Source organism: Ursus maritimus, unplaced genomic scaffold, assembly GCF_017311325.1.
Source record: "Ursus maritimus isolate PB19 unplaced genomic scaffold, ASM1731132v1 scaffold_19, whole genome shotgun sequence".
Lineage (NCBI taxonomy): Eukaryota > Metazoa > Chordata > Mammalia > Carnivora > Ursidae > Ursus > Ursus maritimus.
Window position 1 is genome coordinate 49691192 of NW_024424341.1, and position 23139 is coordinate 49714330.

General features: G+C 45.5%; 1 protein-coding gene across 1 annotated transcript; it reads right to left on the bottom strand.

The window, feature by feature from the left end:
- Positions 1-6931: 6931 nt before the first annotated feature.
- On the bottom strand, positions 6932-18263 carry LOC103661059 (WD repeat-containing protein 87-like). The gene is made up of 6 exons (XM_008688734.2): positions 18189-18263; positions 16731-16898; positions 13461-16336; positions 12742-13013; positions 8862-12382; positions 6932-8756 (listed from the first exon to the last, which is right to left on the bottom strand). Exons 1-6 carry the CDS (start codon positions 18261-18263, stop codon positions 6957-6959), a joined length of 8712 nt encoding a protein of 2903 aa, XP_008686956.2. The 3' UTR covers positions 6932-6956.
- Positions 18264-23139: the final 4876 nt, after the last annotated feature.

Consider the following 23139-nt stretch of genomic DNA (forward strand, 5'->3'; position numbering starts at 1 on the left):
TTGATTTAAAGTACGTTTTGTCTGAAATCAATATAGCCACGCTTGCTCTTTTGATTACTATTTGCATGAAATAGAATATCTTTTCCCATCCTTTCCCCTTCAGTCTATTCGTGTGTTTGGATCTAAAGCAGATTTCTTGTAGACAGCATATAGTTGGATCATGTTTTGTTTTTTTCCCCTAAATCTGTTCTGCCAGTCTTTGTGTTCTGATTGGAGAGTTTAACCTAGTTGCTACATTTAATTACTGATAAAGGAGGACTTCTTTGTCATTTTGTTATTTGTTTTCCTGATACCTTATTGCTTTTTTTGTCCCTCATTTCCTGCATTACTATCTTATTTTATGTTTAGTCAGTTTTTTGTACTGAAATGTTTAAATTCCTTTCTCATTTTCTTTGTTTTTAAGATTCTATTTGTTTGACAGAGAGAGAGAAAGCACAAGTAGGCAGAGCAGCAGGCAGAGGGAGAGGGAGAAGCAGGCTCTCTGCTGAGCAGGCAGCCCGATGTGGGGCTGGATCCCAGGACCCTGGCATCGTGACCTGAGCTGAAGGGAGACGCTTAACTGACTGAGCCACCCAGGCACCCCTCTCATTTTATTTTATGTATATTCTATAGCTATTTTCTTTGTGGTTTCCATGGGAATTGCATTTTACACCCTAAAGTTACTACACTCTAATTTGAATTTATACCAGCTTAACTTCAACAACATACAAAAACTCTGTTCCCTTATAGCTGTGTCCCTACCCCTTCCAGTTGTTGATGTCACAGATTTACATCTTTATACATTGTATGTCCTGAGACATAAACTAATAATTCTTTAAATTTACTCATTTCTTAAATTATGTAGAAAATAAGATTTTGGAGTTACAAACCAAAGTTAGACAATAATACTAACTTTTAGAGTAATAATTGTTTTTATTTATTTATTTATTTATAAAGATTTATTTATTTATTTATTTTAGAGAGAGAGGGAGAGAGAGAGCATGAGCAGGGGGAGGGGCAGAGAGAGAGGGAGAGAATCTCAAGCAGACTCCCCATTGAGCATGGAGCCTGACATGGGGCTCAATTACAGGACCCCAAGATCATGACCTGAGCCATAACCAAGAATCAGACACTTAATCGACTGAGCCACCCAGGAGGCCCTGTTTATATATATATATATTTAAATGTATTAGTCTCTTAAATCATGCAGAAAACAAAAAGTACAGCTACAAACCATTTTTAGAATATGGCTAGCTTTTATAACTCCCTGTGTATATACCTAAATTGAGATCTTTATTTCTTCATATGGCTTTGGGTTACTGTCTAGTGTCCTTTTATTTTACTTTGTGGTACTCCCTTAAGCATTTCTTGCAGGGCAGGAATAGTAGCAATGAATTCCATTCCCTCAGCTTTTGTTTATGTGGGAATGTCTTAATTTCTCGCTCACTTTTTTTTTAAGTAGGCTCCACATCCAGCATGGAACCCAACACAGGGCTTGAACTCCCAACCCTGAGATCAAGAGTCTGATGCTTAACTGACTGAGCTTCCCAGGCGCCGCACCCTCCCTTTTCAGGGCAGTTTTGCTGGATATAAGATTCTTAGTTGACAGTTTGTTCTTTAGCACTTTGAATACAGCATCTTAATGTTTTGCTGTCTCCAAAGTTTCTGATGAGAAATCTGCTGGTAATCTTATTAGTGATGGTGGGGTGGAGGAGTCCCTTGTATGTGATGATTTGCTTCTTTCTTGCTGCTTTTAAGATTCTTTGTCTTTATCTTTTAAAAGTTTGTTTACAATGCGTCTTGGTGTGAGTCTCTTTGAATTCATTTTACTTGGAGTTCATTGAACTTCTTGGACGTTTATATTCATGTATGTCATCAAATTTGGGAAGTTTTCAGACTTTGTTTTTTCAGATACTTTCTTTTTTTCTTTTTTGAGCTTTCATTTCTCTTTCTCCACTCCAGCACTGGATTATGTTTGTCCACTTCATGGTGTCCCACAGGACCCATGGGTTCTGTTCACTTTTCTTCAATTTTTTCTATTTCTCTTCCTCAGACTCAATACTTTCCTTTGTCCTATCTTCAAATTTGCTGATTCTTTTCTTCTGCCTGCTCAGATCTGCCATTCAGTCCCTCTAGTGATTTTTTTTTCCTTCACTTATTGTACTTTGCAGCATTTCTTTTTAGGTTTTCTATCACTTTGTTGATATTTCCATTTGCTCAGACATTGTTGTTTTACTTTCTTCACATCATTGTTTAGTTCCTTGAGCTTCTTTAAAACAGTTACAGTAAAGTTTTTGTCTAGTGTATGTGCAGTCAGGTCTTTTGCAGGGACAGTTTCTGTTGATTGTTTTTTTTTCCCCTTTGAATGGGCCATACTTTTCTGTTCTTTGTATGCCTTGTATTTTTTTTTTTTTTTTTTGCTGAACACTGGACATTTGAATCTAATATGATGACTGTAAATGAAATTCTTCCCCTTCCCCTGGGTTTGCTGGTTTTGTTATTTATTATTGTCATAGGCTGTCTGTGTGCTGAGGCTGACCCTAAACCTAAAGTCTTCAAAGGTCTTTTTTGAGCCTTTCCTTGGTACATATGGTCACTTTCTGATTTTCTCTGTATATGCAGTTTTTTTTAAAAGATTTTATTTATCAGGGAGAGAAAGAGAGAGAGAGAGCACAAGCAAGGGGAGTGGCAGGCAGAGAGAGAAGCAGACTCCCCGCTGAGCAAGGAGCCCAATGCAAGACTTGATCCCAGGACCCTGGGATCCCGAGCTGAAGGCAGATGCTTAACCGACTGAGCCACCCAGGCGTCCCTATGCAGTTGTCTTTGAATGTCCTACTGTTTATTACCTGGATCCCAAAGGGGGAAAAAGTAGAAAAGTGAAGAGGGGAAATAAACAGCTCTGTCCCTTTAAATACCCTGGAAGTCCCTTCAGTCAGAAGGAAAGGGCTTACAACAATAGAGGAGGTACATTGTTGAAGTGGTTGCCCACCTTTTTGTCTGCACCTCTGTGATCAGAAACAGCAGTAAGAGGTGAGAGCACAGATCCCTTATATTTGAAGGGTAGGGTCCTTTTTGCCTGTCCTGGCTCCTGCAATTTCTGTGCAAGCTGCTCCAAGAACACACGCACAGCTGTCTGCCACTGGGCTGGGTTTGGGGGCGGGGTAGCTGCTACTGTGCTAGGAGCTGAAATTGACCCAAATTAACTGCAGTTTCCCATCTAAGTATTCCCCTAGAAGTTGCAAGCCTCAGTAGACTCCAGAGTTTCAACATAGTTCTATCAGACAGATTCAGTCAATGCAATTGTTTTCTACATGGGGAAACAAGGAGTATGTTGGGCAAAATGGGGCAGATGACATATGGGTGGGAATGACACTTCTCTGAGTATACTTTTTGTGTACTGTTGACTTTTGAAAGCATAGCTAAATACATATTCAAGCAAAAATAAATTAGTAAGAATTGGAAGGTATGAAATCCTATAACTGATAGCAAACTAACAGAAATGAAATTGATTCTATTTCAAACAAATAACATAATCCTGAAAGAAAAAAGGAAGGAAAGAATGGAAGGATGAACTAGTCCAAATATCTTATGTGCATAGCATTTGACAAATACTCTCAGTCTTGAGCAGGGTAAGGTATGTATGAGAAAAGAATCACAAATTCTGAATTCTTTTTAATAGGTTTATTTATTGTAGTGATATGGGCAAAGCAATTCTGAAACTATTTTATTTTTTTAAGATTTTTATTTATTTGAGAGAAAGAGAGAGAGCTAGCAAGATGGGGCATGAGTGGGGCTCATCCCAGGACCCTGGGATCATGACCTCATCCAAAGGCAGCCGCTAACCAACTGAGCCACCCAGGTGCCCTGAAACTATTTTTTTAAGATTGATTTATTTTAGAGAGAGGGAGAGAGCACAAGTGGGAGAGTCAGAGGGAGACAGAGAGAGAGTCTCAAGTAGACCCCACAATGAGTGCAAAGCCTGATGTGGGGCTCCATCTCATGACCCTGAGATCACAACCTGAGCCAAAACCAAGAGTTGAACGTTTAACCAACTATGTCACCCAGGCACCCCTGAACTATTTTAAATGCACCATAGGCTTGAGTAAAAATGGGTGTGTTTATAGTGTGGGTACTGACTGTTCAAGACAAGACATGCTAATACGAGATAAGAACAGGCAACAATGACCCCTCTGGAGATGGACTGAAATTGAAGGTATTGGTGTGTACTCATGGTCTCTAAAATATGTGTATATATATATAGATAAGCATGTTTATGTGCACATGCATATATGTAGATGTGTATGTATTTATGTATATTTATACATACACAGATTCCCAGCTGTGTCTGCTGAAGGGGCCACAAAGCAAAGTCACCCCAATAGCAATGAGCACACTTAGTGTCCAGATCTTAATTGTTTCCTAGGGCTGCCATAATAGATTACCACGAACCTTAAAACAACAGAAATTTATACTCTCAGAGTTCAGGATGCCAGATGTCCAAAATCAAAGGGTCAGCAGGGTTGGGTCCTTCTGGAGGCTCTGAGGGAGAATCTGTTTGTTGGGGAACATCATCAAAAAGATGTGACAGCTGATTGACCCATGAAGTGGACCCAGGCACTCAGAGTCTCCTCACCTTCTCCTCTACTCTTGGAATGGAGGTTCTGCTTGCCTTTCCCAGAGGCTGCTTCAAGGACAGAAGGATGAGATAAGGATGTGGTGCTGACTGGAGGAGATAATGCTGAGTGAAATAAGTCAAGCAGAGAAAGACAATTATCATATGGTTTCTCTCATCTATGGAACATAAGAACTAGGAAGATCGGTAGGAGAAGAAAGGGATAAAGAAGGGGGGTAATCAGAAGGGGGAATGAAGCATGAGAGACTGTGGACTCTGGGAAACAAACTGAGGGCTTCAGAGGGGAGGGGGTGGGGGAATGGGATAGGCTGGTGATGGGTAGTAAGGAGGGCACTTACTGCATGGTGCACTGGGTGTTATACGCAACTAATGAATCATCGAACTTTACATCAAAAAAATAAAAATTAAAAATTAAAAAAAAGGATGTGGTGCTGAAAACACTGCATGGTATACATGACTGAGCTTAATTAGGACCTCTTTATAAACTGTTAAGATTTGGTGGGCAGCGTGATCCCAGCGTTCTGGGTTCGAGCCCCACATCAGGCTCCTCCACTAAGAGCCTTCTTGTTCCTCTCCCACTCCCCCTGCTTGTGTTCCCTCTCTCGCTGGCTGTTTCTCTCTGTCAAATAAATAAATAAAATCTTTTTAAAAAATAAATAAAATAAAGATTTGGTGGGCAGGATCCATTCTTCTCGCTGCTGCCAAGACAAGCCTCATATGTAAGTTCGTTTTGCCTATTAAAACTGCCACGTACCAACGTGGGGTGCCTTCCCTCTTTCTTCTCTCTCTCCCTGCCCTCGGTGTACAGGGACTGGTTTCAGATTATGCCTGGAAAGCTCCCAAGAGGGGTGTGAACAAACACTGTTCTGTGCCTCTCTCCTGTCTTCCCGTGGTTGCTGGCAGCCCTTGGAGTTCCTTGGCTTGCGGTTGCGCCACTCCGCCCTCTATCTCTGTCATCACGTGGTCTTCTTCCCTGTGTGTCTCCAAATTTCCCCCTCCTTATAAGAACACCAGTCATTGGATTTATGGTCTACTCTAGTCCAGTAGGACATCATCTTGATTACAACTGCAAAAACTCTCTTTCCAAAGATCACGCTCATAGGTTCTGCAGGTTAGAACTTTTGGCAGGACATAATTCAACTCACAATAGTTTCTAATACCATTCCCTGTTAAGAGGAACCAGGTCTCCCCAGAGAAATAGCTAATTCCAGAGCTGGAGAAGGGTGGGTATAAGATAAACCTGGAATATCTTGTTATACCAGAAAGTAATGAAGTGCTAAAAGGGAAAAAAAAAAAAAGGTCAGGAAGCATGTCACAAAGGACACAAGAGGCTGAGGGCTGACTAGAAAATATGGTGGTCATGCTGGAGTCAGAAAATAATTTTGCAGCCACTGTGGCTTCATATCTCCAGCCCATAGCTCTTGTACCCTCCACATGGGCCTGTACTGCTTGGCCTCTGAGTGACTCCCAACTTCTCAGAATGTTCTCTTGCCCTCTATCTCTGGCTTCTCCCACAAAACCAAACACAGGTAGAGGGAACAGAATAACAAAGACGACGTCACGATGCTGGGTGGCAAATAGCACAGACGGGCTCCTTGCTAGAAGCTGATGGAAGGCTCAGCTTACCTGGAGAAAGGCAATTCTGAAGTTTCCATGGTGGGGAGGGATCAGGGAGGGAACACAGTTACCAGCAGGGACAACTTCCTCCACTTTACTACCCCTTCCCTTTAACTCTTGTCTTCTTCATTGCTAGAGGGAAGGGACTCATGAGATACTCTCAGGGTCCCCTCAACACCCACCACACCTGCTGTTTGGGACTCCAGTCATCAGCATGCAGAGTTATGAACAGGGAAATAGAGTCTGCCTCCACTGCAAACCTCCAAGAACTATGCCAGGTCTTCTGATACTAAAGTCCATTTTCTTCCTACTATGTCAGTGCCTCTAATATTAATGCCAAATATTCATTCATCTTTCCTTCCTATAGTCTTTAGGGGAGGATGGGGGGAGGCAAGGAAGGAAGAAGACAAGGAAAGACTCTTCTGCCTGAAGGCCTCCAGAGGGTGAGCACCCACTGGCTTTTGGGATGTTTTCCCATTCTCGGGAGTATATATCTGGTCTCCCTGGCTACCCTTCTGGAGGAGCAATGTTTGAGGAAGAGGGACACATTACAGGGATGCTGAAAATGAGAACCTCCTCTTTATTCCACATATGGAAGCTGGTTTCTGGAGCTAGGTAGGGAAAGGCCCTACCTCTGTGTGGGCCCTAGGGATAAGGGTCTAGATTAGGGTGACAAGTCCTTCCTCCAGGTGGGAATGAAAAGTCCTGACCTCCAGTCAGTCCCAAATTAGGGGGCGGGAGCAATGATGTGGGGCATTTCCTTGGTGAGGTGAATATCGGCTTGGGGCAGGCTCTTCCAGGCAAGTTCTAAGATCCCATACTGAGCAATGCCCATGGGACTCATGGTACGGACGTTATTCTGACCTGGGAGGGACACCACCTCCCGGAACTCCAGAGGACCTTTAGGGTTTTGAGAGCCACCACAAAACAGGTGGCAGAACAAGCGCTCCCCAGGAACCAGCTCCATGGCCTTCAGGGCCTCCTCGTAGGTGATCTCTTGGGATTGGGGTTCCTCTCTCAATAACAGCTCCTGTAGCAGCTTCTGGATTCGGGGTGACTTAAGTTGGTACAGGTCCATGAGCTGGTGGAACTGTTCCATCCAAGCAGCACTGTCTTTTGCATATCGTTGCTGCAACATCCGCAAGACATAGTACAGTGCCACAAATGTCTCCCAGAGAGGCACCTCTTCCTTTTTCTTAGAGATGGCCTGTGCCTTCTTCTCCAGCTTGGGCAATCTGGGAAACCTGCCTTTGTCCTTAAAATCCCAGAAGTCCTTTTGAAACATCAGTGCAAGGGTTTGTTTTTCTACAGAGGCATGGGCACCTATGAAAATGTCTCCTGTGGCAGGATGAAAGTGTTGCACCTCCATCTCCTTGAGAGCAGTGGATATCTGCTCTGCCCATGCACTCCTGTAAGGCTCTTCTAGAAGATGCCAATTTACGCCCTTTGGGGTTGGAATCCCTTTGGTACCTAATGGGGACTTTGGTATGGGAACAGCAAAAGGTTTTAACCAGCTTTCCTTTCCTTTTATAGGCGGGATCACTTTCAGGTACTTTGGACCCATGGGCTCCTTACTGGGTTTTGAGATATGTGTGCTTTGTGATTCCAGGACCTGCTTGTGATGATACACAATGGCTTCAAGTTGGGCCAGATGTAGCCACTCTAAGTTTCCCTTTGAGGTGAGGTCTTTGAGAAGCTGGCACAATCTGTGGAAACTATCCCTAGAAAGCTGTTCTCCTGCCTCCATCCGTTCTAGGACATGGTGGATCCATTCTATATCTGAGAGTCCTACCTGAGCACCTATTTCCTTGGCCCAGATTTGGGGCACAGGTACCTTAGTCTTTCTCATCAGAGCTGGATGATGCTTCAAAATCCACTGCCATTTGGGCTCCAGTGGTTCGCCTTGGAGGTTGTGAGCTTCCATGGTCTTCCTCAATATGTGAGGTAAATATGGAGTCTTTAAGTCTCGCTCTGGGGACTCCAAAACTGTATCCAAAAGTTGTAGAGGTTTGGGCTTATATTTCTTCAACAGTTCTCCTTGCCTATCCATAAACCTTGACTCTGGAAGTATCCTGGATGCCTCAGGTGCTCTGGCCTTTTCTTCCCAGGGTACTTGTTTCATAGACACTGGTACTGGTATCTTCTCTTGTCTGCCCAGAGCTATTGGGATCACTTTCCTGGAAGGGGCTTTCAGAATTTTTAGTTGTATAGCACTGTCTTTGATATCAGGGATTCTTTTTCCAATAGAAGGGATTATTTCTCTTCCTCTTTGGTCTTTTTGTCTTTCCTCTTGTGACTTAAATAATTTTTCTTTTTTTAAGATCTCTTTTTTCTTGTCTGCCTCTTTTTTCAGTGAGCTTTCCCCCTCTTCTTTCTCACTCAGACTTTCTGACTCTTCCTCACGCAGACTTTCTGACTCTTCCTCACTGATGCTTTCCTCCTCCTCCTCTTCAGACCCTTCCTCCTCCTCCCCTTCCTCCTCCTCCTCTTCCTCCTCTTTCTCCTCCTCCTCCTTCTCCTCCTCCTCCTGAAACAACTTCTTCTTTTTCTTCTTTTTCTTCTCTTTCTCCTTCTTCTTCTCTTTCTCCTTCTTTCTCTCCTCTTCCCCCTCTACCTCTGCCTCCTCTGCCACCTTCCTTTCCTCCTCCTCTTCCTCCTCCTCCTCTTCTTCCTCCTCCTCCTCTTCTTCCTCCTCCTCCTCTTCCTCAGACAAACTCTCTTGCTCTATTTCATCTAATAAGCTTTCCATTTCTTCAGAAAGGCTATCTCTACTTTCCTTTTGACTAGGAAGCTTTTCCCATGGTGTATCAACTGTCTTTAGCTCTTTTCTTCCTTTCTCTTCTCTCTTTCTTGACCTTTGTTCAAGCAGTGGTATTACCTCTTCATCCTTTGTTAGTCCTTCCTCCTCTTCTTCCTGTATGACTTCTCTCTGTTGTCTGGCCAATCTGCTTTCTTCCTCAGTTATTTTTTTCTCTTTCTTCATCATTCTTTTCATTTCCTTGGCCAGTTTTCTCTGCTTCTTAGCCAGTTTCTTCTCATCTTTGGTTACTTCTGGTTCTTCCTCAGAAAAATCCCACTCTTTGGCATCAAGTTTATTTTGTTCCTTGCTCAATCTCCTTTCCTTAACAAAGAAGTTCCTCTTCATCTTTGTCATCTCTATTTCTTCCTGGGTCAGTTTCATTTCTTTTTTAGTAAGATCTCGAAGTGCCTTTAAGACTTTGCTGCTCACTTTTGATTGTGCCCTGGAAGTGCCCTCCTTTTCTTTAATCAACTTCCTTACTACTTTGGCTAGCTTCCTCTCTTCCTGGGCAAAGACTCTCCCTCCTCTGGTAAATTCCAGTTTTCCTTTGGCAATGTCCCTTTGCTCTGTGGCCAATACCCTATCTTCATACCTCAGTATCTTCTCCTCTAGTGACAATTTCCTCTTGATTAGTTCTAGTTCATTCTTAGTCAGTCTTATCTGTTTTAAGGTTTCTTCAGTCTCTCCTGCAGAGAGAATTTGCTTTTCCTCAGCCAGCCTGATCTTCTCCTGGGCCAGTTTCTTCATTTCTGTGCCCAGTGCCTTTTCTTCCTTGGCACTATCCCACTCTCCTCTGAGCATTTTCAGTTCTTGAAATACTGCCCTCTTCTCCGTAGCTAATTCCATCTTGTCTTGGGCTAGATTGTGCTGCTTCTGAGCCAGACTTTCCTCTAATTGGGTCAGCTTTTTCTCTGCCTCGTCCAGCTTCTCCTTCTTCTGGGAAAGTTTTTCCTTTTCTTCCATCAGCTTCTTCTCTACCTGCGCAAGTTTCTTCTTGTACATGTCCAGTTTCTCCTTTGCTTGGACTAATTTATTTTTGTTCTGGGCGAGGTTTTGTTTGACCTGGAGGAAGTTCTCTTTCCTCTGAGCCAATTTCACTTTCTCCTGAAGCAGATTCTCCTTCTCCTGAGCCAGAGACTTCTCCCTCCAGGCTAGTATATTCTTGTTCTTCGTGAGTTTCTCCTTGTCCTGGGCCAATTTTTCTTTTTCCTGGGCCAGTTTTAACTTGTTCTCCATCAGTTTCTTCCTTTTCTGGGCAAGATTTTCCTCTTCCCCAGGCAGTTTTTCCTTGTCCTGGGCCAGTTTCTTCTCTTCCTGGATCAGTAGTTCTTCTTCCAGGGCCAGTGTTTTCTCTTCCTTAATCAGTTTCTGCTCTTGCCAGGCCAGTGTCTTCTCTTCCTGAACCAGTCCCTCCTCTTCCTCAGCCAGATCCTTCAATTCCTGATTCAGTTCCTCTTCTTTCCGCACCAGTTCCTCCTCTTCCCACATGAGCTCCTCCAATTCCTGGGCTAGTTCCTTTTCTTGCAGTGCCAGATCTTGCTCTTTCTGGGTCAGTTTTTCCATTTTCTGGGCCAGTATCTTTTTTACTTCAGCCAGCTTCCCTCCTTTCTTTGCTGTTTTCTCTTCTTCTCGAGCCAGTTCCTCAAATTGCTTGGCCAGTTTCTTCCTTTTCTGGGCCAGTTTCTCTGCTTCTTGGCTTAACTTATCCTCTCTTTGGGCCAACTTTTCCTCATTGTGGACAAAGTTTCTCTCTGCCTGGACCATTGTCCTGTCTCTCTGAGCCAGTTTCCCATATTCCCTGGCCAGTTTTCTCTCTTCCTGGGCCAGTTTTCTCTCTTCCTGTGCTAGCTTCTCTTCCTCTTGGGCTAGCTTCCTTTCTTCTTGGGCTCGTTTCCTTTCAGCCTGGGCTCGTTTCCTCTCGATCCAGGCCTGATTATATTCTTTTTGGATCTGTCTCTGCTCCTCTGACATCACCTCTTCTTGTTCTTCTTCTCCCCATTCCTGAGACAATTCTTCTCCCTCCAGGGTCAATTCCTCCTCATCCTTGTGTTCTTCTCTGGACCTGGCCTCTATCTTTTCCCAGACGTCTAACCATTCATCCCATCTCAGCTTGTCCACATCCAGCTTTTCCTCCTCTGGGAGTGGCTTCCTTTCATCTGTTTGTTGTTTCTCCTCTTCCTCAAGATGCCTCTTGTCCCAAGCATTCTTCCATTCATCCCAGGATATCTTTGTCTCATCCTGGGCCTGTTTCCACTCATCCCAGGACTTCTTCCACTCCTGCCAAGACAGCTTCCTCTCATCCATAATTGGCCTTTCTTCTTGCTTAACTACTTCCTCCTCCTCTGGTTTGGCCACTTCCTCTATTTCCTGACTCACATCCCTCTCTCCTTTGCTCACAGTCTCTTTTTTATCCACTTTTATTTCCTGCTGAACTTCTTTCCTCTCTTGCTTAAAGGGCTTCTTAAAGGAATTCTTCTCTTCTTTCTTCGATATTCGTTTTCCCTTGGTTAGGCTACTGGGTCCTAAAAAGATAATTTTCTTTTTCTTGCCTTTTTTGGGAATCACCTGGGTTTCCTGCAAGTATGGCGTGTCCTCTGCTTCCTTTTGCACTTGCTCTTGCACCTCTGGTATCTCGTCCTCCCTTCTGACCATCATGTCTTCTCTAATTGCCCTTTCATGAATAAAAATTGGTCTCTCCTCTGGCCAGGCTATATCCCATTGGAGGTCCTCAAGCAGAACCTCACTTTTTTTCTCCAGCAAGGGGCAGATCTCCTGAAAAAGTTCCCAACTGGGCTGTTGATCTGCCAGCACTTCCTGAGCCATGGTCACTAGCTCCATGTTCAGAGCTTCTGACATTTTTGTTTGGGAACCAGATATTCTAAGGGTCATAAGACGACAGAGATCATCCCTCCATGAGGAGCCCTCTTCAGGGATGGTCTTGCGGCCAGGTGCTCCAGCAGCACCCCGCCCTTTGGCTTTCAGCTGCTTCACCACTAGTTCTTTCTTTACAGCAGGTAGAGATTCCTCAGTTGTAACTTCAGCGTCTTTTGTCTTCTTCTTGTGCCTCTTTTGGGGTTTCTGAACTGTTCTTTTCTTGCCTTTTCTGTCATGTATTTTCCTCAGCATCTTCAGGGTCAATGCAAAATGGTCCTTTGAGGTATCTTTCTCTGGAGGGTGTTGCTCACCATCTTTTGAAATCTTTAACACACTGATGGTTGAAGACATTCTAGAATGGGTGGCTGTATCCTCCACCAAAACTGGTGCAGCTTCCCTCTGGTCACTTTCACCCTCTAAGGGACCTGGCTCTTTGCCAGCCTCTTTTATCTTCTTGAAGGCCCTCCACAATTTTCGGGCTGCAGGGAAGATCAGGAGACGGAGATAAGGAAGGCATGGGAGGCTTAAGTCACATCTTTCCCACTAATGGCATGAGTAAGAGGAATTGCCATAAAAGAAGTAGCACGGGGCTGAGGCCTTTTAAAAAAAAGAAAGGATTCTCCTTGCTTTATTCCAGCACTCCCCCCTTCCAAATCCTATGGAGATAAGCACTGGAGTATCCCTGAATTTGGGCAGATTCTTTCTAGGAAGTTTCTAAGAAAAGATCTGTCTGCTTGTCTCCAGTCCCACCTGATTGATAACTCTTGACCCACAGTTAGCCCTAACTGTGTTGCCTCTTGGAGACCCTGAGGCATGAACCAGATCACCCCATACATACTGTGCTTTTTGACTGCCGCTCGGCCCCGTCTTTGGCCTTTGCCGGACTTCGTGGCAGCTTCAGTTTCTTCAGGAATTACATCAGGTTGCTTGGAAAGGGATACATGTTCAGAAACCCTTGAGACCTCTAAAGAAAAAGCAGGTTTTTCCTGTCCCTCTGACAAGGTCAGGTTTTCATTTAATCGCTGCTCCACTTGAGTATGAAGGACTTGGAGATCTGTGGCCCGCATCCCCAACAGATGGTCTAGGGATTCCTCCCCAATCATTTCCTGCCTATGAAAGTCAAAGGAGAGGAAAGACCATGGTGAATTAGGGACAACAGGGAGAACGAAAAGGAAGGAACTGCTGTGGAACAGGCAGGGGCCTTGGCACAGTGGCCAACACAGACAGTGTACATCGAGGTAAAGGATGGCCAACAAGAAAGAAAAAGTCTAGAAAGCTAAGGTGGCAATGAATGGAGTGGTTTGTATGGGGACTGAGGGGGTAGGAGAAAAGAATGAAAAGGGGAACTCAAGAGTTAGGGGACAGACAGGAGCAGGAGAAAAAATGGAGACAGGAAGGAGTCAGGATTGTCAGGATGGTCTAGGAATGGAAAAAGACTATGAAAGAGAAAAAGGACAGGAAGAGTTAATGGACAGGTATGAAGAGATAGTGAAGGAAGGGAAAGGGAGAAGAAAACTAGAGGCTAGTCGAGAATTGCAGAAGACACAAAGAACTTACTGCATCTCCCGGAAGGTCTCTCGGTGCTGGATCAGGTTTAAGAGTGAGGACTTAGAGTGGATTCCAGTGTCAGCCATGAGGCTTAGGGCCTTACTCCTCACTCTTTGGTCCTTGTCCATCAATCCTTGGGCCAGAGGCATGGCAAAAAGATGAGTAATCATTCCTAGACGCTTCAGCCCTTCCCAGGCTAGCTCTCGGATCAGTGGGTTGGAATTGGTGGTGTCATCCAGTAGACGATGGGCTGTTTCAGAGCGCAGGGATGAAGACACCTCGTAAGAGGCAAAGATTTGCCCCAGTGCACCAATACAGCATTGGTACTTCAGTGGAGAAGCGTGGATCATAATGTTGAGGATTGTCTCTACTAGGCTATTAATAGCTATTTCACTCATCTTTTTCCCCAGCCAACTACGGTTTGCTGAGTCTGTAAGGACACTGTAAGTTATATCCTTGGACAATCTCATTTCTATGAAGTCTGCATCCTCCCTTTCCTGTGAATATTCTCCTGCATCACTTAGAGCTTTTTCCCTACTGTGCCAGAAGAAGAATTGTTCGGATTTGTCCCATTCCATTTCCCACACGGGTGAATGCAGGTTGCACTGTAGGTATATTGGACTTCCCTCTGGCCAAAGACGGGCACGAATCACTGAGTTGGGGATGTAGCAGTCAGGAGCCAAGAGCCATTTCCGCCCATGACCAAAGTAGCATCGCAATAATTGGTAGGGGTTGAGTCCATCCCAGGTAGTCAACTGTAGTTGGGGAGGAAACATGTAATGGGGAGGTTTGCTCACCTCCATCCCATCAGTTTCCTCTTTATGCAAGAAACCACATCTGAAGGCAGACAGTAATGTGGGGCTCCCTTGCTCATCTTCTTCTATGACATGTGGCACTGTATGATCAAAGGCAATGGCCCGCTTATTGACAAGTTTCTCTAGACCGACTAATTCCTGTTGCCCTTTTCCAAGGTAGATATACTTGGGCACAAATATGGTCTCAAAAGAGAAGAAGAAGCTTGGTGTGAAAGGCTTAGGGGCCTCTAGCACTTCATCTGTCATGCTCATAAAGGAAAGGCGAGCCAGCAGGGTTGGGTGAAGCAGTTTTAGACAGGACACCAGATAAAGACTGTGGTTAAAAGTCACAAGCAAGTCACCCCGGTCATTTGCAAAGCAGAGTGGGCCAAAGTGCAGCGATGAGTCCAGCATGGCTACAAGTCTTCCATGGAAGTTCCAGACCCGGACAGACCCATCAATACCCCCCGTGACAAAAAGACTCAAGGACCAGCAGACATCAAAGGATGTGATGGGACACTGGTGCAGAGGCAATGTCTCTATAAACGTTGAGCCTTCTTGTGACTCAGAGGACAGAAAATCATGGAACTTCCAGAGACGCAGGCAGTTAGTCTCCGTGATAGCGCCCACAGATGTGGGTAAGAGTATCAGGTGTTTTAGATGACAGCTGCTGAGAATGCTGGCAAGGGGCTTCAAATGTACTTTCTTCCCCTCGAGCACAGCTTCTGATAGGTGTACATAGTCATCCATTCCATAGGAACAGAGCAAAGAGTTTTCTCGGCTACCAAAAACCCCTCCAGGTAGTGTAGAGAGTGCCAGTATAGCTCCAAAGTGCATGAACTTCTCTATTCGGGCACAGTAGTTCTGGGAAAGCACTCTTATCACACCACTCTGGTGTCCAGAGAACACCAGTCCTTGTAGACCCCGACCCAGGTGGAAATGCCCATAAGCCAGGCATTGTACCCAGTCTTGAGAATCTGGTGAGGTGCACAAGAGATACTTGGCTGGGCAAGGGCAGCGGGTCGTGTCAAACACCAGTACCTCTGCGTTGCCTGTTGCTACAAAGAGCTCCTCTTTTTCTGGGTCATAGGCCCAATCCACAGCCTGGTCCAGGATCGCGAAGGGCCAGGTGAGGACCAGAAGGTCCCCTGTGAGTGGGGACACAAAGCGCAATAAGCCATCCTCAGTACTGCACAGGATCCGGAACCGGTTTTCACCGCAGTGGACCCGACGCAGCTGCTGGGGAGCAGAGCCACAGACATTGAAGAGGCTGTAGAAGCAAGGCAGGCGACGCAAGGAGAAAGTATGGGTAGTTTGGCAGAAGAAAGTAATGTTGTCGATAAACTCGAGTTTATACAGTTCCTCTCCAAGTTCTAGCCGCCGCAGCAGGTTCCCCAAAGTCAGGTTCCACTCCTTGATCAGGCCTTCCTTGCCAGCTGTTAGCAGGGTGTGGGCTTCTGGCCGGCTGCGGATACAGATCACCGATGAGAAATGGGCCTTGAAACTGTGGAGAGAGTTACCCCGGACGAGGCTCCATACTTGGATTTCCCCAGTCTTATTTCCAGCATAGAGAAAGCCCTGGTCAAAACAGGTGAAGCAGCAGGTGATAAAGGAGCCACTGGTGGTGGACGTGAACCTCTGAACCTCTCCTAGCTGGCCGTGGCCCTGGCGCTCAAGGACCCTCACCACCGTCTCACACAGCGCCAAGAGAGAGCCATTGGGGCCGTTCAGCCTGATGTCCTGGACGAGCTCATCACCAGACATGGGAACCATGTGGGCTACTTGGAGGCCCTTGCCGCTTCTCTCGATGATCCAGGTGACCACTGCTCCCAGGATGCCTGACAGAAGCATTTTCATTTCCGGGTCGTAGCAGAGGCAGTTGATGTTAAAGCGGCAGGGCACTATACCCAGGGGTTTGAACGACCGGAAGTGGTCCCCAAAGAGCCGCAGGATCAGATCACCACAGTAGGCCACGAGGATATGAAAGGAACCTGTGTGGACCATGGACTGGATGGGTGGCAATCGTTCAGTCATGGAGAATGTTCTCTTCTCGACCATGTCCTCAGTTTTGCTCTTCATCCATACTACAGCCTACAAGAGAGTAAGATCGACCCTGCCTAGGAAAGATAGAAGAGGAAAGGGCAGAACATGCAGCTCCTTTCCCCTGTGCTCGTGCTGAGGAGGATGTGGAAGACTCTCAAGTGTTTTTACCACCACTGCCCCCCACCCCGGTTATGGGAATTGGAAATACTGTAGAAGCAGGAAGCCTGGGACCCTTTCCCTAACCGTGGCCTACTTTAGGGGAACCAGAAAATCTACGCAAGGAGAGACTGTAATTGGAGAAGGGAGGAGAGGGGGAACCCTAGATTTAGGTCATTTTCATTCGAGAGGTAGATCTCCCTTTGTCAGTCTGGGGTGAGCGCTTATGTGGGCACGGCCCCTGTCGAATGAGCTAAGGAGGAGAAGAAAGGCGACGCAGTTTTACCTGGATTTCTTTGGCGCTTGTCACCCAAGAGAGGGAGGCAAAGAAGTTGGCATCACTGAAGTAATAGCATATAAGTGGCATATTTTGAGGATGGCGAGACTCTCTGAACAGTATCTGGGACTGGTCACTCAGCACAACCACATCATTCTTTGGGTCTTCTGACGTTTGCTGGGGAGAGACATGGCATGAAACGAAGAGACCAGGACACACGTGCACTAAATATATTCTCACACAAGTCACAACTGAAGCCATTCCCAAGGTCATGCCTCATGCCTGTTACACCCACACATGCACGACTTGTTGTTCGTAGGACACCTACACTTCACAAGCAAGTAACACAACCCGACACAAGAGAGAACCAAACCCCTACAGGGCCTAAATGGGCAAATTTCATGGTGAGAGTACTGGGGAAAACAGATGTTCTTCCCAACATACCCATTTGCTAACACTCCCCCTTCTGTCTACAAGGTACAGATGTCATAAAAGGCATATTTAACCATTACCCAGGGAAGTGCATCGCCGCAGACCTACATGAAATGTAACAGAGTGTGACAAAAGTTGGTGCAACTTTAAGTTCTTAAGGCTTAAAAGTTCACAAAGTTAAGACTTTAATACCCTGGGGCGCCTGGGTGGCACAGTCGTTAAGCGTCTGCCTTCGGCTCAGGGCGTGATCCCGGCGTTATGGGATCGAGCCCCACATCGGGCTTCTCCACTATGAGCCTGCTTCTTCCTCTCCCACTCCCCCTGCTTGTGTTCCCTCTCTCGCTGGCTGTCTCTATCTCTGTCGAATAAATAAATAAAATTAAAAAAAAAAAGACTTTAATACCCTGCCTGGCCTTTAAACTTGACAGAGGAGGATAAAATATATACAATATGTATTATCCCACGGTGACAGAACATGCGCCATGACACATTCGCCTAGAATAGTGTACACAGAGCTAACCAGCGCGAAACTGAGGTCAGCAAATGTTCTGTCTGGTGCCTTCTCCCTTCTCTCTATCTTTTTTAAGATTTTATTTATTTGAGAGACACCGCAAGAGAGGGAACACAAGCAGGGGGAGTGGGAGAGAGAGAAGCAGGCTTCCTGCTGAGCAGGGAGCCTGATGCAGGGCTCGATCCCAGGACCCTGGGATCATGACCTGAGTCGAAAGCGGACACTTAATGACTGAGCCACCCAGGTGCCCCACTCTCCCTTCTCTTTTGGAAAAATCTCTCTCCCCAAAGGGTTGGTTCCTCTAACAATGCTCCAAAGTATTCACCTTCCACTATCAAAATGTTCATGCGAGAGATCCCGAGGCTCATTTGGAAATGGATGGCCCACTTCCTATTAAGAGGACGATTGTCTTATGGTCTACTGTGCCTGCTTTCTGCCACCCTGGAAAATCTATGCTCCTCTGAAGTACTCATAACAATTAAGATAGAGGCCAATAACATATTTATATCCTACATATGTATTACCTTGCTCTTATGTATGATGTCATTTACCAAGTATTTAAAATCCTTCCATAGGGGAATGAGTCTGGCAGAAGACATCACCTTGATTATTCCCTGGTCCTCCTGAGGACCGTTGCTTAAAAACCTGTGGGAATCCAAAAGAGGCCAGCTTAGCCATTACTACTTTTTGAGGAACTAGGACTCAGAAGTCAAGATCCATGAACTCATGTGTATTGAACACTTTTTGAACATCAGGAACTATACATAAGACACATCTTCTTATTTAACCCTCACGGAGGCCTGGTGAAGTAGGTATGACCCCATTTTATAGATGAGGAAATTGAGGCTTGGGGTGGGGTGAATACAAGAGTTGAGGACTGAATCTTAACATTGGCTGTCATAACCCCGTAGGATATTATGGGTGAAGGAAGCAGGGAGGGGGGCTAGAAAGGAATACCGTTACAGGCAAATAACATCTCTTTGCTGCTGGTGGTGTGTCAAGAGAGCTTCTTGCAAGGACTTGGGAGTTCCCGAGTGCGATCCTTGGATCTCCTGCAGGGATCCCCAGGGAAANNNNCTGTCTTAAAATACAGATCCCTGGGTACTGTCCTGGACCAACTGAAGCAGAACCATGGTGGCGGGACCCAGGGATCTTCACTTCTTTTTTTCTTTTTAAATGTTTTTTATTATATTATGTTAGTCACCACACAGTACATCCCTGGTTTCTGATGTAAAGTTCGATGATTCATTAGTTGCGTATAGGGATCTTCACTTCTAACAAATTCCCTGGGTGATTCTATGGACATTCAAGTCTGACTACTGAAATAGAAAATTGAAATGAGGGAGCCCCCAGTACTAAGAGTCGACCCCACCTTGCACCACTGGAGAAAGGATCCAGCCCTCTGGCTTTGCAGGCTTTCCTGGCTTGTGGAATCAAGTAGCTCTCTTACTCATGACGCATCTGCTGTTCATCATCCTCTTCCCCATTCCCTTCTCCTTGGCCTTCGTGAGAACAAACCTCTACTTTTCCTTCTTGGATTGGGAATCTTACTTTTAATAAGCCCCCCTCTGTCAGGGAGTCTGTCATTACGGGTCTGACGATGGGCTTGTCTTCTTCATTTGTAAAAGGAAAATGCCAGCCTTGCCTACTTCACAGGATTGTTGCAAAGATCAAATAATTCCTGTGAATTCCTTTTTAAGTATACTCTGAAGCAATAAACCATTATGATTGCTGTTTTTAGGCTCCTCTGGTTCTCAGAGAAGTGTTTGTTTCTCTCCAACCCCTACTTTGTGCTTTTTAGTTGCTCTGGAAACATGACAGCTGAATTTATAGTCTGGCCAGCAGAGGGCAATGAAGGCCATCTTGTGCCTGCCTGATGAAGGAAACCTGATGAACTTCGGGTTTGAAGAAGTAGCTCCTACCAGAATGAGATCCCCAGGCCACACATCAGCATCACCTGGGACCTTGTTGGGAATGCAAATTATCGGGCTCTACACCAGACTTACTGAACTGGTAACCCTGATGGTAGGGCCCCCAAATCTGAGGTTTACAATCTCGCCGGCTGATCTTAGGCACACTAAACTCTGAGAACCACTTACCTGGAGGGGTTGGAGTTCCAGATCAGTTTGGCCCGGGGCCTCCTGAGGTGAGGTCAGCAGAGCCTACCCTCTGGCATGACTAAGCCTAAGCCCTGTGTTGCCGCAGAGACTTGGTGGCTGGATTTGGGGGAAGCAGTAGGCAAAATGTATCATCCTTTCATGTGTAGAAACCGCGCCCCCCCCACCTCGAGTTTTCACATCAGTCACTTGTTAGAGCCCTCCCCCCAAAAGTTTTCACATCAATCACTTCATTCCTTATCAAAAGAATTCTGAAAGGCAAATAGTATTATTTCCATTATACATTATGGGGAACATGAATTCAGAGGGGGAAAGGGATGTGTTCAAGGCTACATGGGACAGATTCAAAACAAAGATCCAACCCACAGTTCAGGCTGCTTCTACCATATCAGAGGAGGAAGAGGCTCTGCCAGCTGATGCCAAGGAAGCTCTCCGACCTACAGACCCACAAATGAGAACTGGTGACTGATGACTGGCTATCAGACACTAACGTCCCCTCTGTCTCTTTCTACTGCATGCTGCCCTCCTGCTGTTGCTTTTCTCATTTTCTTCCCCTACAAGCCTACACTTGCCGCTCCTTTGGACCACATTTCAGGAGCCTGTGTGAGCTGCTTCAGATCCTGCACATCAGCGGATGGCCCAGTGGGCCAGGCCCCACAGCTCGTATTTGCCCCACTGGCTCCTCCTTGAGGCCCCAGAGCTGCTGAGAGAGTAGTCATTTGTAACAAATTTGCAGTTACTGCCATCACTTTCCACTGTTTCTAACATCTCCTCTGGGTCCAACTTCTCTTGGCTAGACTGCAAAAAGCAACCAGTTAGGACCCTTTGGGGGCACATTCCTTGGGGGTTAGAGAGAAAGAAGGCCTTCCAACCCCAAGCCTCTGTTTATTTATTTATTTTTGCCACTCTCTCCTACCCCATGTACCAACTTCCTCGGGTCACCCTCAGAGGAAACCTCTCTCCTAAAGTTCCCCCACCTTTGATTCCCTAATCCCATTATCTGTCCTTAAAACCAAATTCGGAGTGAGCTCCAGATGCCTTAGTTCCAATAGTCTTGACTTTTTAATATCTTGATAACCCAAAGATAATCGAACGGGAGAATTCAAACCCTGCAGTCAATTAGGGGAGTTAGTACTTGGGGCCAAGGTTTGGTATGTCTTACTGACTATGGAGGCAAACCAGGTCTGTGACTGGGCATCGCACTGCATCCTCTTCTTAGCCGCAGTCCACTCTCCCATGTGGTGGGATGGAAGGCCAGATTCCAACAAGCCATGCCTTTGTAATAAAGAGAATTGGCTCTAGGGGGCACTGCACTCCTTTTGGGTCACTCGGAGGCTCCATGTGCTCTGTTATAGGAACGTGCCGGCATACAGTTCTTGCCCCATAGACCTTACAGTTCAGCGGGGAAGGCAGACATCAAAGAATTGTCATAAAATTGATTACAATGAGAAATTCTGAGTGATGGGTTCTATTATTCTTTGAACTTTTCTGCAATTTTTAATCTTCTCAAGCTTAAAACAAATTAAATTATGCTACTGATTCACTTTTAAGAATCAAAGGAACAAAGTGCTATGAGTACATATAAGAAGGAAACTTGGCCACCCAAAAGAAGGGTGATGTGTGCTCCACACATTGCGATAATGCCCTGCATGAATTCCTGTGGCCTCGTAGATGGCTCTCACATCAGGTGACAGGGGTGCAGAAAGCTGGTATCAGAAGGGCCTAATTAGTCAGAGGGGCTGTAATGTCAGAGGCAATCTTGGGAATTGATTAGGCATTTTAAATACATTGTTTTGTTTCATTCTTATGATGATTCTATGACTTAGCTACCATCCTCCATTTAAACAACTTTTTTAAATGGACATGGTAAAAAATATTGAAAAGATACTAAGGAGCATATAATGCATGATAACCTATCCTTGTTTCCCCTTCACAAAGGTAACCCTGGTTTTGTCTTTCTACAGGTGTTCTGTACATACTCAAGCATATATGTAAAAGATATCCTTACGAATAGTGCACTACATACAGTGTTCTGCACCTCTTTCTCACCTAATATATCTTAGAGATGAACTCATAGTAATTACATATAGCTTGGTCTCATTTTTCAACAGTTGCCAGTGGCATGGTATTGATCATTTATTTATCCAAACTTCTATTAATGGACATTGGACAGTTTCCAACCTTTTGCTACAATGCCACAAATGAGTATCTTTGTTTATGCCTCAGAGTTTTAATTTTATTTTAGTTAAATGAAAATTTAAAGTTGAAGCAATGTAAATGTTTTCTCATTAAACATAACTTATTTTGGATATATTGGGTTAAATAAAATATTAAAGTTAATTTCACCCGTTTCTTTAATTTTTTAATGTAATAATTAAAAAGGCATATGTGGTTGTATTATAATTCTGTTAGATAGTCCTGGTTTAGATTGTCCCTCTCTGGCGGTGGTCTGATACCCCCACCAGACTGAATTCCCTAGGGTAGGAACTCAAGTCTGTCTTGATTTCCCACTGTCCCCATAATCACCCAACCTGGCATGAAGTAGGTGCTTAATACAGTTTTGTTGAATGAATGAGCAAATGAATGACCCTCTGCCCTCTCCCAGGAAGAATATATGCTTCCCAGCTTCAAGTCTTACTGAGCATCTTCTTGTAAGAAAGAATGGTATTGACGGGGTCTTCTTGATGGAGGACCTTGCACTTAAGCCAATTCCCTCGGTAACCCCTACGGAGTTGGAGTGGTAACATCCATTTTTTGATAAAAGGGTCGGATTCTTGATTATGTCCGCAGGTGGACTAAATTTGAACAAAATTCCCAGGCTGTAGGTACTCAACAAACACTGGACACCCTCAGAATGTCTGATCAGTGACTGAAAGGTGCCTCACAGGGCCTCCAGGGCAGCCCTCTAGGTGGTGGTCCTGAGGGTCCCGTGAAAGGAAGAGCTCTGGAGCTGCCTGGGCCAGCGAGAGGCCACCACACCCGAGTCCCTACACTCTCTGGTGTTCCGGCCCTCGGAGCGGGCGGGAAGGAGGGGGTGACCGCCTTTTCAAGGCTGGGGCCATCCATGCCTAATACCTGTGACGACAGGACTCCCGACAAGGGACGGGTACGGCGTGTGTCAGGCGATATCCGGGAGTTCCTATGTGAAGGAGTAGACCTAGAAGGAGCGCCTGAGTAGCGACCTTGGGGATGCTGCGGGAAGACTCGGCGGACCGAGCGGTTAGCCCCCCAACCCCGCGCCCCGCAGCGAGACCGAGGCGAAGGGAGTGAGCGTGCGTGCGCACTGGCGCGCGCCCGGTAGGAAAAAGCCCAGCGCGCGGTTCCGCGCGCGCGCGTTCGAAAGGAAAAAAAAAAAAAA